Source organism: Stigmatopora argus, chromosome 17 (assembly GCF_051989625.1).
Source record: "Stigmatopora argus isolate UIUO_Sarg chromosome 17, RoL_Sarg_1.0, whole genome shotgun sequence".
NCBI lineage: Eukaryota > Metazoa > Chordata > Actinopteri > Syngnathiformes > Syngnathidae > Stigmatopora > Stigmatopora argus.
In genome coordinates this window covers 13,853,478-13,865,593 of record NC_135403.1, presented here as the reverse complement: position 1 = coordinate 13,865,593, position 12,116 = coordinate 13,853,478, and the positions used below count along the sequence as shown (strand labels likewise).

The following is a 12,116-nucleotide window of genomic DNA, read 5'->3' as shown; positions in this document are numbered from 1 at the left end:
GTTGCAAATATGAGGTCAGTCATTTTCCTGGCTTTGATTTGGATTGGATTGGATAACTTTATTCATCCCGTATTCGGGAAATTTCATTGTGACAGTAGCAAGAAAAGGCATAGTTATAAGTTAGACAGTACAGTCAAAGGCCGCAGAACAACAAAGCAAAAAGCACAAAGTACAAAGCAAATCAAAGTCAATGGGATCATTAAGAATCACCAAATCATTAAGTCAGAAAAGCAGCAAAACACAAAACGAACTATGAGTTTCGGTAGCAAAAACGGATAGACTCAAAAAGACGTAAAGTTGGACAAAAACTGGAACCACACACAGGAAGTCTTCCATGAGATGGGGAACTTCTGCAGACTGTGACCGAGGTAGAGAATATGCAGAGTCACTCTTCCAAGCTTATCCGCACAGTTCCTCAGTTGTCTGGAGATGAAGACAACAGTACCAGAGTAGAGCCCCTCGACTCCGTTGCTGGTAAGCGCCGACAGCTCTTCCATCTTATCCCACGATGGAATGGTTGGTCAGAAGCGTTGCCTCTCCTCCCGGCACTTTTGTCCAGCTCCAAAACTCCGGCGGCACCGAGGTGTTGCTCCTTCCGCTGCGTATTGTAACAGCTAGTCCAGGGTTGGGCAAACTTTTCGGCCCGGGAGCCACATTGACTTAAAAATTTGACAGGCGGGCCGGGTCAGCACAAGATACGATATATATAAAAAACTGCATCCGTTAACAATACATATGAAACATAAACAGAAAAAAGGACTAAAGTATGAACATACTCATCACTCATCTGGGATTTATGGGGTGCTTTCTTGGTTTTCATCAGACTAAAGGTCTGTTCACACATATATAGAGCCAAATAACACCAGAATCCTCTGTGCCATCTTCTGGATGTTTGGACATTTGGCTGCACTTAATGAAGCCTAAAACTCAGAGACTTTCAGGGAGTTTAACTTGTCACATTGGAGATCAATCAGTTCCAACTGCAACTCCTGTGGAACCATTTCTGGGTCTTGTGAGAAAGGACATGACACCAGCTGTCAATTTTTCCAAAATCACAAAACCGACGGCAGAATTGCCCATGCAGGTCATCCAATAATTTCCTGTATTTTGACCGCATAAAAAAATAAAAATATATATATATTTTTTTAAATTTAAAAAATAATAATAATAATAATTTGGACAGCGACGGCGGGCCGGATTAAAAGGCCTAACGGGCCGTATATGGCCCGCGGGCCGTAGTTTGCACATGTCTGAGCTAGTCCCATGTGTGTGACAGCATAGGCATGGCTGAATGGTTCCAAAAAAAGAAGTAGCCGAAAGAAGCCAGGCTAACAGAACAAGGAAAGTTGTAAAAACATTAAAGTAAAAAGTACAAAGTACAAAGTAAAGTAAAAAGGGATGTATTAAGAAATATTAAAATGTAATTAAAAAAAAGATAGAAGGCCTGCAAAACACGAAAAACATAAGTGTACAGAGCTACTGCGCACTCAACCCCTCAACGTATTAAAATTTCCCACAATTATTCCATATGAGGCTCCAGTTCCTTTCACAGATGTTTATTGGTCAACAACACAGTTGAACTAATTAATACAAAAAGTGAGGAAAAAATCTATTAAACATTGAACAGTATAAAATGTCGGTCCTTTTTTCCTTTTATAACATCGCTTAGTAGCAATAATGTATGAGAACTAAAATTCATTATGAGGAAAAGACTAGTCCAAAGGTGGCGTTGCACTCGCCAGACGTTTTTTCCAAGTGACAGAGGAGCAGATGTCGAAATATTTCCGTCCCGCTCGTTGAATGACGGACGCTCAAATGAGCAGGCGGAGGCAATTATCATAATGAGGCAGGAACGCGTCGCCTTTCACAAAACGGACATCCCACCTCTATGATTTACGGCGTGAATACAGATGGGTTTTGCGAATGGCTTGGTGTGGAATTTTGATGTCCTGAAGGGAGACTGGTCGCCGAGGGCTCCGCTCGGCACCAATCGCACGGCTGTTAGGGGCGTCGTGGGAGTCATCGGCGAGGGGATGGAGCAGGAAATGAGCTCCCGCCCCGCCTTCATGGAGGATGCGACGGAGCGAGAACGATCGCGTTTCATTGCCGTTGACTGAGATAGACGTCCGTTTTTTCATAAATGTATTAAAAGAACTGGATTAAAAGCCCTGAATATTCAGTTTTTTATAGATCTAATCCAATGTTTGTTTTAGCTTTTTTTTTTTTTTTTTTTACATCTTTTTAGATTTGACAAAATGATTTTTGAACTAAAAACACAGAAAAATGGATTAAAAATGACAATTATTGATTTAAAAGGGGGAAAATCAGGAAATGTAATAAACCTCTATACTCTTCATTTTAATTTGATCCTAAAACAGAAAGTCGGCACTCATGATTTACATTCCCGGGCCACACAAAATGATGCGGCGGGCCAGATTTGGCCCCCAGGCCGCCACTTTGACAAATGTGTAGTAGACGTTACATCCATTTAAAGTGTATTTTTTTGTGCATTTCTATTTTCTATAGATTTTTTAGTCAAGGAGTCCAATTGAAGGATTTTAGTAGACATTCCATCCATTTAAAGAGTATTTTTTTGTACATTTCTATTTTATATAGATTTTTTAGTCAAGGAGTACAATTGAAGGATTTTAGATTATTTATTTCTGATGTTCAGATGTATTTTTTTGCAGTATTTTTTTTTATCTAGCATTTTACGGACTGCTTTTAAGCACCGGCCCCATATGTTTGAAACCCCGTTGTCGACCTTTTTTCCGAAAAGCAGAAAAAAACGAGTAATAAGCCATTTCCCCAGGCCTCAAACTTGCTATGGCAGCACACGCTTCTGCCAAAAGAAAAAAAAACATCTCCTTGAGCGTCAAAGTCGACAAAAAAGGACAAAGAGCGCAACCAATCCCGACGAGGTTTGATTGACTGACTGATAAACAGTATGGATCCCCTCTTGCTCTTTGTGTGATTGTCAAATCAATACAGGCATCACATTTACAGGACACCCGCAATCTCAACAATAGAGACAGAGAGAGAGAAAAAAACCGTCACGTGTTTGTACCAGACCAACCTGCATGGAGAGTAGGGGGTCGCTGATTTTTTGCCAGGCTGGTGACGATGATGAGGGAGCTTATTACGTGGCGGCTTGCTTGAATGGAGTCCACGTCTGGCCGGCTATTGTGTGTAGGCAGCGGGCCGTGACCCCCCTCCAGAGCTGTGGGATGGACCCCATTATCGGCCTCTTGAATGATAAAACCACAGATAAAAAGATCATTAGTCGAATATTGGCCACAACATGGTGATTGAACTGTGTTGTTATTCTTCCTTCATAATACCATTGTTATCCTTTCTTCATAATACCATAATTCCACCTATTTTTTGTTTTCATTGTCCAGTATTGTTATAAGAGACTGAAAAATTAACATTCCAATGACATTTCGACAAGATTTTTTTTTTGTAACCTTATGAAAAGGCCTTTAATTAAGCTTCCGGGCTAATAATACTACAAATACATAACTGGGCTCCCCACCACTTTGCTGGGCAGAAAAATGAGTCAATGCGCCTATGGCAGAGAAATAAATAGAGCATTACTAATTCACTCCCACTATTCCCCCAAAACTTACCTTGTATATATGTTTGTTGTGGACAGAAGACAGATAATAACACAGGGAAAAAATGCTAATAACACACTAGTCATAGTTACATTAGCCGTTAGCTCGAAACAGAAAAACAGCACCTCGAACTCCATAAAAGGCTCCAAAACAAAGCAAAACACACTATTCATTTTATTATCTTACATATAGGTAAGGATAGACCAACCGCATTTCATTAAAACGTAACATTAGTAGCAGAAAGTATTGTAGTGTTATGCTAATCGGAAACCCCTTTGATGTGGGGAAGCTTAAAGGACAGGATTCCCACAAGAAAAATTAGAAATAACGACGTATATAAGCGACAAATTTTGTTAATTGAGCATTCCTAATTCACTCTCACTATTCCCCAAAAACTTACCTTGTATATATATATTTATTGAGGACAGAAGACAGAAAATAACACAGGAAAAATGCTAATAACACACTAGTCATAGTTACATTAGCCATTAGCATGAAACACAAAAACGGCACCTCGAACTCTCTAAAAGGCTCCAAAACAAAGCAAAACACACTTTTCATTTTATTATCTTACATGTTGGAAAGGATAGACCAACCGCATTTTATTAAAACGTATGACCAACCGCATTTTATTAAAACGTATCATTAGCAGCAGAAAGTATTAGAATAGTTTTATGCTAGTCGGAAATCCCTTTGATGTGGGGAAGCTAATGGACACGATTCCCACAGGAAAAATTCGAAATAGCGACTTATAAGCGACATTTTTTGTTAATTGAGGGTTGTCGTACACGGTTTGAAAAACTTGGAATGAATAAAAATACATAGAAACTTACAAATATATATTTGTTTTGTGTCTTGCCGGTTCGTTCCGTCTACCAAAGGCGCCATTTCGAAGATGAAAGAATCGACCGCCTATCAGTGACAGGTGTTTTCGTCAAAAAAAGAGGGGGAAAGTTTCAAAAGACCGGAAGAGACGAACGTGACTACAAAGTTAAACAGGAAATGGAGTGTAAACAAAGGGTCACTAATTTGACTTCATAATTCAACAACAAACGTTTTATAATACTCTGAGCTTTAATAGTTCACGGTACACCACACTGACTAGTATTTAAATTACAAAAAGATGCAAAAACACAATTACATGTTTATACGTAGTATTATTATTATTATGATATGTATACAAGCAACCCCCCCAAAAAACGAAAACCCCATTGTGGTTTGTCAACATATTTACTAGTATTAAAGTCATTTTATAACCAAACGATATTTCTAACAAGTATATTATAGTACACGTTTATAGTAAGGTCCCCTCCCATTGACAATAATAGAAACCTAAAAGACGTGGCTCCAGAGCTACATGCGGCTCTTTTCACCATTGAAGTAAATTGGATGCCTATAACCTTTAATTTGAAATGGCACCAGTCTCTTTTCTAAATCTACCGCTACTGAGGCACCTCTCTCGTTTCCCCTCCAGTGGGTATTTTTAGCAATTTTCTATTACGCCAATTCCTCCCCCACACGGATTCCCACGTAAGCACACGTGGAACCCACGACATCGGAGGGCGAGGCCGTCATTCCAGGGGCGCCGAGCGCGTCATCCGTTTTGTGCCACGTGCGCGTCCTTTGTGGCCAAAATGCCGCATGAGCGTGTAACAAAGAGGCTAGCGTCGCTTTCCCCGCAATTTTACGTCCATCGCGAGCACCTCGACGTGTGCTAGCGCCCCACCCGAAATACGTCGCAACCCCCCTTTTTTCCCACATTTGGATTTTACACCCGTGTGTGTGAGGTGATTACCCATCAGCCCCCTCTCTCGTGATACGTCGTTATCAGCGGCAACCAGACAGCACCTCCTCGGGACTTGTTGACGGAGGAGAGCGACTGCGCCCCCAGATTAGCATCGCCGCCACTCCTCTCCTGTGTTATAATTACCCAGATAAATCTGTTTAATGAGGATTATTTGAGCGCATGGATTTATTTCTGATGTCACCGGGGTGTCCAAATTTTTCATCCGACCATCAAAAAAATTGTATATATTCTCAATGCACAAAGACAAAAAAACAGTAAATATTCCTTATATATCTATATCTTACAGTGGCGGGCCATCAGGGCCTTCAAGACCTTCTCTGCTGGCCTAAGAAATATCTGAATCATATATTATATTTTGTCCATCAATACTTATTAAATAATTCCAAATTGTCTGTTAGCTTCCTTTCCCCCTGGTTGCACTGCTTCCAGATGTGTGTTTTCATATTGAAGCATTTAACCAATCACATTTCAGCCATTCTTTGTTGCCAGGATCAGAAATCTGCCTCAAAGCCTTCACAATCAGTTCTGCAGGCCCTGCTGCATTATATGATTGGCTAGCTATAGAGAGTAGGCGGGCCAAAGCCAGAGTGAGGCAGCCAGAGATCGCAAACTGCACTCACAATGGCCGACAGAGGAAAACAAATGGATTTCGTCACAGATTTGCTCACAAAGCTATTTTCTAGACGGACTTTTCCAGAAAAAAATGGACATCATTAAGAAAGGGTGGTCAACTCCGAAGCTAGCAAGCCTGTTACAGCCGGGAAAAGGGTGTGTGCGCCACTTTCAGTGCGCTAACTACGAGACAGCTACCAAACTGTATTTGGAGCAAGCTGCACAAGCAAATATATTGTTGTGTTGATTTAAAGCCATTTTCAAGACGGACTATGTCAGAAACACGACAGGACAGGCTCGACTTTCAGCATTAGCTTCGATGCCGATAGAAAAGGAGGAGGAAAGAAAGGAGGATGGATATTGTGTACAGTTAAAAATGATTTTTGGTGACTAAAATATGGCTATATTCCTAGATAATATTTCAATTGTATGAGGTTATTATTGATGATTTTTTACATGTCGCAGCTGTAGCTGCTGTAGAGGTTTTATAGCCATAAAATAGTTTTTGAGGGTTGGATTGATTCCGATAGCAGAAGGCGCTACCCCAAAATGCACGGACCGCCACTGATATCTTAGCATGAAATATGAAGTGGACACAGATGATTTACTTTGGCGGCCCACACAAAACGATGTGACGGGCCCGATTTGACCCCACTGCCATCACTTTGACACCCGTGATCTGAACAGTTCCGGACGAATGGTCGTCACCTCGTCGATCCGAAGCAGTTTCCGACGTAAAAAGCGACTTTCAAGAACTATCGCGAATGACTTTTCTCTCTTCTGGTTATCAAAACAAATCCCAGCTTTGTAATCTTTGCTGTGAAGCATTTTCCAGCGCCGAGATAAGAAGAGCTACGTCGCCCCCGCCCAGGCACTCGCCCGCCTCTTGCGCGCGTGTGTGAGAGGTTTGCAGATGCTCTTTTTGGCAAGGTCAGAACGAGCACCAAAAAAGAACGACGACGAAGAGGAGGAGGCACCTGCAAATACAAAATGGAGTCCCAGCTGGGCTTGAGATGAGTTTGTGAGAATTGAGGCCGGCTTCCGTCCCGTCATTTGGGTCAGCGGGACCCAAAATGGGAGCTTTTATTTTCACCGTCGAGGCCCCCCTCCCTTATCACGGGGGACCACCAGGCACCTGTCCCCTCTGGCCATCAACCCCCCACCCCCAGAAAACTCTGCCTGCATCCCCCTACACCCCCATAGCGAGGTGATGAGACGTGACGGAATGGGTTCACATCATTGGGGTGGGCTTATTTGGTGGTGGGGGGCGCTTGAGCAGCAACAAAATAACAATAGCTGCTAGAAAACAAGGTCAAAAAAGCAGCAGGATGGAAAAGGAGCAAAAATGCTGAAGCTTTGGCGCCCTCTGTTGTTCAAAAAGAGAAGTACATCTATCATTAAGTACCGACTACCGATGAGTTAAAACTGTTTTAGTATGACCACCTTTTTTTGTTTCTGGTCCTATCTCATTTATGAAATATGAAAAAAAGAGAAAAAAGTCAACTCCTTATTGGGGGAAATTTTATTTTCTGTGACATTTCTTCACAATAAAAAGGCAAATGGAGGTAATATTTGGGTTCCAGGCAGCATTTTACATGAGTGCTATAGTACTTGAACACATCTCAGTATACTCTTCATATACAAACTTTTCTTTCTAAATAACATAATTTAATACACTAGCAGCTGTTAGTCATGTAATGTTAAATAAATAGAATATAAAGGTGAGGTGTAGTTGTGTCAAGTTTTTGGAAAAAATGTATATTAATACAGCCACAAACAAATTTTATATCTTTCTTGAATTCTGTTCATTCACTTACAAGACTGTTCAGGTGAACAAAATTTCAAATTTCCCACTTTTTGCGTTTCAAAAAGACGAAAATGATACCAAACAATTGCATTATAGCAGGCAACAATCAGTGAGGCGTTCGTGTGCGGCTCGGAAAAAACATTGACGACTATATTTGAGCGAGCGTTGTAGTAGTACACAAAGTGAGGCTACGTTTTTGCATGGCAGGACACAAAAATCAGCCAGTAAAGTCAAATATTTGACTTTTTGTTGTCGGAAAAGGCCGATTTGTGTATTTTTCTATTTGATTGTGCAGTATCCAAGCCTTCAGTACATCCCAAACTTTCCCAAATGCCCTAACATAGTTAAAAACTGACCGTGGATCAAGGATTAGTAACTATGCGCACAAAGAAGGACTCTATTCATAAGCAAGCTGACATCACAGTTAACGTGAGGGGAAGAGGTTGACCTTTGACCTCAGTGGCAGATGGCCAGCAGGAGGCGCTTGAAGTCGCCGCTACACTCGTCCCTCAAGGCGTCCTTCAGAGAGACGTCGTACTTTTCCAGGTACAGCTCCTTGATGGTCTCCAGGTCATACTGGAACAACAAGGTGGTGTTTTTTTTCAATTCCTATTGACTAACAACGATGAAAAATGCAAGTTTTACCTCCGAGCGGCACACGATGACGCGTATCAGGGTGTCCTCGTCAGTCCCCGCCCCCTTTATGGCGTCGTTTAGACGTCTGGCGAAGTAAAGTTGGGGGTTTTTGGCCACTCTCACTAGAAATTGATCAAGAGACACATTAGTTGTGTGTTTTTTTTATTGTTGTTTTTAACCGTAAGTGATACGCACGCACTTACCCAGAGCGGTGTAACATCTTTTGAGCGTGCCCGTAGTCTCGTTCTCGATGGTGTCCAGGATTTCTCCGCCGGAAAGCTATGAGGAAAAGAATTGGGGTGTCAGTGGGCGTGTGCGGTCGATTGGTCGCCGGTCTTTTGGTGGCGGTCGATTGGTCGCCGGTCTTTTGGTCGCCGGTCGATCGGCCGGCGACCGATCGGCCGGCGACCGATCGGCCGGCGACCGATCGGCCGGCGACCGATCGGCCGGCGACCGATCGGCCGGCGACCGATCGGCCGGCGACCGATCGGCCGGCGACCGATCGGCCGGCGACCGATCGGCCGGCGACCGATCGGCCGGCGACCGATCGGCCGGCGACCGATCGACCGGCGACCAATCGACCGGCGACCAATCGACCGGCGACCAATCGACCGGCGACCAATCGACATAGGTAGAGCTACAAAAAATGCCTTTAAAAGACTTGTATAGGAAATCGGCCATGTTGGTTTGAAAAAAAAAAAGTCTGTCACGGATGGTGGGAACTGACCTGCTCATACATCTTGAAAGTAGCCTGGAGCTGGAGGTAGTTCCTGGAGGCCAGGATGTAGCTGAAGGTGGACTCGTCGGTCCCGAACTGACCCTCGCCGGCCTGCGTGGAAGACAAGATTCAGGCGAGCGCTCGGTAATCCAATGGGGAGTCGTTAAAGTCACCTCAAAGAGAGTGGCGGCGTCCTGCTCCGCCAGCTCCTCGTCCACATCGTAGGTCTCGTCTCGATTACCCTGCAAAACCAGGGTCAAGTCAAAAGGCCGCTTCGTGGAAACGGCGTCAATTCCTCGGAGTTACCTGCATGAGAGCCATGAGGAGGTTCCTCACGTCGCCGCTGGTGTCTCCCTCGATGTCGGCGTCCAGATCGCGCTCGTGAACTGACAAATATCAAATGGGGAGGTCGGAAAACATATTTTTTTTACCGTAGTACCGTATTTTCCTCACTATAAGGCGCACCTTCAATGAATCTTAAAATTTAGGTAGTGGTAGTAGTAGTAGAGGATGTTTTATATAGAATTTTATACCATGATTAACCAATATTGATCCATATATAAAGGCGCATTGGATGATGGAAAATGATTTTTAGTGGCGTCTCAGTGCGCAAAATACACTGCATACAACATTTGAAATGGCCATCTTAACAAAGCGTGACGGAATGTGCTTGAAAGGTATTCATTAACGGAGTAAACCATTCAAAGTGGAATTTAAATTAGCGTTGCACCGAAAAATGTTTCAAGCTAAAACTACCTCATTTCTCAACCGATTATGATATCATTGTTTGCCATTGACGGCACTAGCCTAGCTAGCGGTGTAGCAAAAATGGTCATACCCTGAAAGTAGCACTCCCGGAACAAGGCAATGTCCTGAAAAATAAAAAAAATATGAAAAATGAGTCAAATCTCCTAAAATACGCGAGTGTAATCAACTGACGGCATTGGTGGCAGTGCAGAGAATCTCCACTAGGACGTCCTCGTCGGTTCCCGCCCCCTTCATGGCCCTCCTCAGCTCCTTGACGGCGTAGATGACGGCCGGGTCCAACAAGGCCAGGATGGCATTCTCGAAGCTGCCCGACAACTCCCTTTTCAGGACGTCCACCAACTCCTTCACCCCCCAAAAAACAAAAGCGCTTTTGTTCTTCTTCATCGACCGACTTGCGACGGATTGGGCGCCAGCCAGCGACACTCACGTCGTCGTATTTGTCGTAGTAGGCCTGCTTGATTTCCTGCCGCTGTTCGGAGCTGCGGTTCGCCAGGACCTCGATGATGGCCTTCTCGTCGGTGCCTGCGACCCAAGCAATCGATGGTTCGGGATCGATTCCCCGGAGGGAATTTTCTTACCTATTCCCTTGCAGGCTTTGCGGATGGTCTTGATATCGGCGGTGACATCAAAGTCCTCGTAGGGCACGATGGTGGGCTGGCGGAAAAAATGCCCGATTGAAAAACAAATCAAGACGTACTATTTCCATTGACTAATTCAATAATAAATATTAGAGAGATAAAAAAAACTATATGTGGCGGTATATTCAACAAATGCAGTCAATTAAAACACATTTAACAGCTGATGCGTTTAGAACAACCACGAATGGGAAACTGTAATCATTTCTAATGGGAAAATGTTTGCCGTGATGAGTCATATTCATTCAAATAGAGTAGTTTAAATATAAAAAAGACACTTTGTATAAAATATGTTTAGTTTACTATTATTTGGATGAATTAAAATATAAATATATGTAATTTAGATGATGTATATTGTATATATACTGTACACATTTTAATCTGTGCAGTATTTGAGTTGTATTAACTTAATTAAAAAAGGCATGTGACAAGGGAACCGACCACAATGTTCCTCTGGACGAATTCCAGACTAAACAAACATTACAGAGGCCCCGCCCAACCTCCATTTTTTTCCTGTCGGGAAAAGGTCAAATCACTAAAACAAAAACAAAAAAACTAACCCAAAAGATCGAAACGACACTCAAAAGCAGCCATAAAAGATCATTTGACAGAGAAATCTGGAGTGACGGGGCTTTTTACAAGGGTGAGGGGTCCGTGAAGGCATCACCATCTCCATCTTGTAACGGGATGCCCCCCCACCCCACCAATTGCGTAGGGGCGCGGCACCCCCCCTCCCTCCACTCAAAAGTGGTCGTTTTTAACCCAATCAAAACCCACCTGGCAGTTTCCCATGTCTGAATCTGGCAATGCGGCAGCTGCTGGTGCTGATCTCGTTCGGGATTCGACTCGTCTGGTTCGGTCCGGTTCGGGTAAAGAAGAGCTGAAAAGTGGGAGGTGGGGCGTGACGTCATCACCCACTGCGACACGTTAACTCTTTGCGATCCCACATTAACAAATAAGTCGCCGTTCAAATCAGTGTCTTTATATAATTTATAAAAATCATCTAAATCTTTGCTTCATGCTTGTTTTATTTGGCTACATTGCAACGTATTTGAATTTAAGTTACGAATGGGAATCTGTAATCGTTTCTTATGGGAAAATGTTTGCCGTGATCGAGTCATATTCATTCAAATAGAGTAGTTTACATATAAAAAAGACACTTTGTATAAAATATGTTTAGTTTAATATTATTTGGGTGAATTAAAATATAAATATATGTCATTTATATGATGTATATTGTATATATACTGTAGTAGTTTGGAAAATACATAATGTCAAAAGTGGAAAACATTGACCTCTTGTGGACAACATTAACAAGTGCAAGTTTCACTTTCACTGTGACCTCTTGTGGACAACATTAACAAGTGCAAGTTTCACTTTCACTGCTATTGAGTGATAGCATCAAATCAAATCATTTTTTTAAAGGCTGTAATAGAATGGGATAATTAATTGTACCAAATAAAACAACGACAAAAATTAACATGAAAAAATATACTATAATTGTATTCGCTGATGA

At 42.6% G+C, this 12,116-nt stretch overlaps 2 protein-coding genes across 3 annotated transcripts in view; both read right to left on the bottom strand.

The window, feature by feature from the left end:
• myo3a (myosin IIIA) overlaps positions 1-4,550 on the bottom strand; it is a 32,591-nt gene extending 28,041 nt beyond the window's left edge. The window contains exons 1-2 of one of the 2 annotated variants that reach the window (XM_077624157.1): positions 4,451-4,550; positions 3,077-3,247 (exon numbers count right to left, since the gene is read on the bottom strand). The gene's annotated coding sequence lies outside the window, so the exon portion shown is untranslated. Of the gene's footprint in view, positions 1-3,076; positions 3,248-4,017; positions 4,202-4,450 lie in introns of those variants that run through there. The other variant, XM_077624159.1, reaches the window with a different exon arrangement.
• A 3,491-nt stretch (positions 4,551-8,041) lies between these two features.
• Positions 8,042-11,506, bottom strand: LOC144091875 (annexin A13-like). The gene is made up of 11 exons (XM_077624549.1): positions 11,378-11,506; positions 10,544-10,619; positions 10,393-10,487; positions 10,137-10,307; positions 10,036-10,069; positions 9,504-9,583; positions 9,371-9,439; positions 9,207-9,308; positions 8,683-8,758; positions 8,489-8,601; positions 8,042-8,419 (listed from the first exon to the last, which is right to left on the bottom strand). Exons 1-11 carry the CDS (start codon positions 11,390-11,392, stop codon positions 8,300-8,302), a joined length of 951 nt encoding a protein of 316 aa, XP_077480675.1. The 5' UTR covers positions 11,393-11,506; the 3' UTR covers positions 8,042-8,299.
• Positions 11,507-12,116: the final 610 nt, after the last annotated feature.

What these genes read in the sequence shown, in the direction of transcription:
- LOC144091875 (XM_077624549.1), bottom strand. An exon ending in ACTACGACAAATACGACGAC is followed by an intron (nt 10,308 to 10,392) that starts GTGAGTGTCGCT and finishes TGGGGGGTGAAG; the next exon opens with GAGTTGGTGGACGTCCTGAA. An exon ending in AAGATGTTACACCGCTCTGG is followed by an intron (nt 8,602 to 8,682) that starts GTAAGTGCGTGC and finishes ATCAATTTCTAG; the next exon opens with TGAGAGTGGCCAAAAACCCC.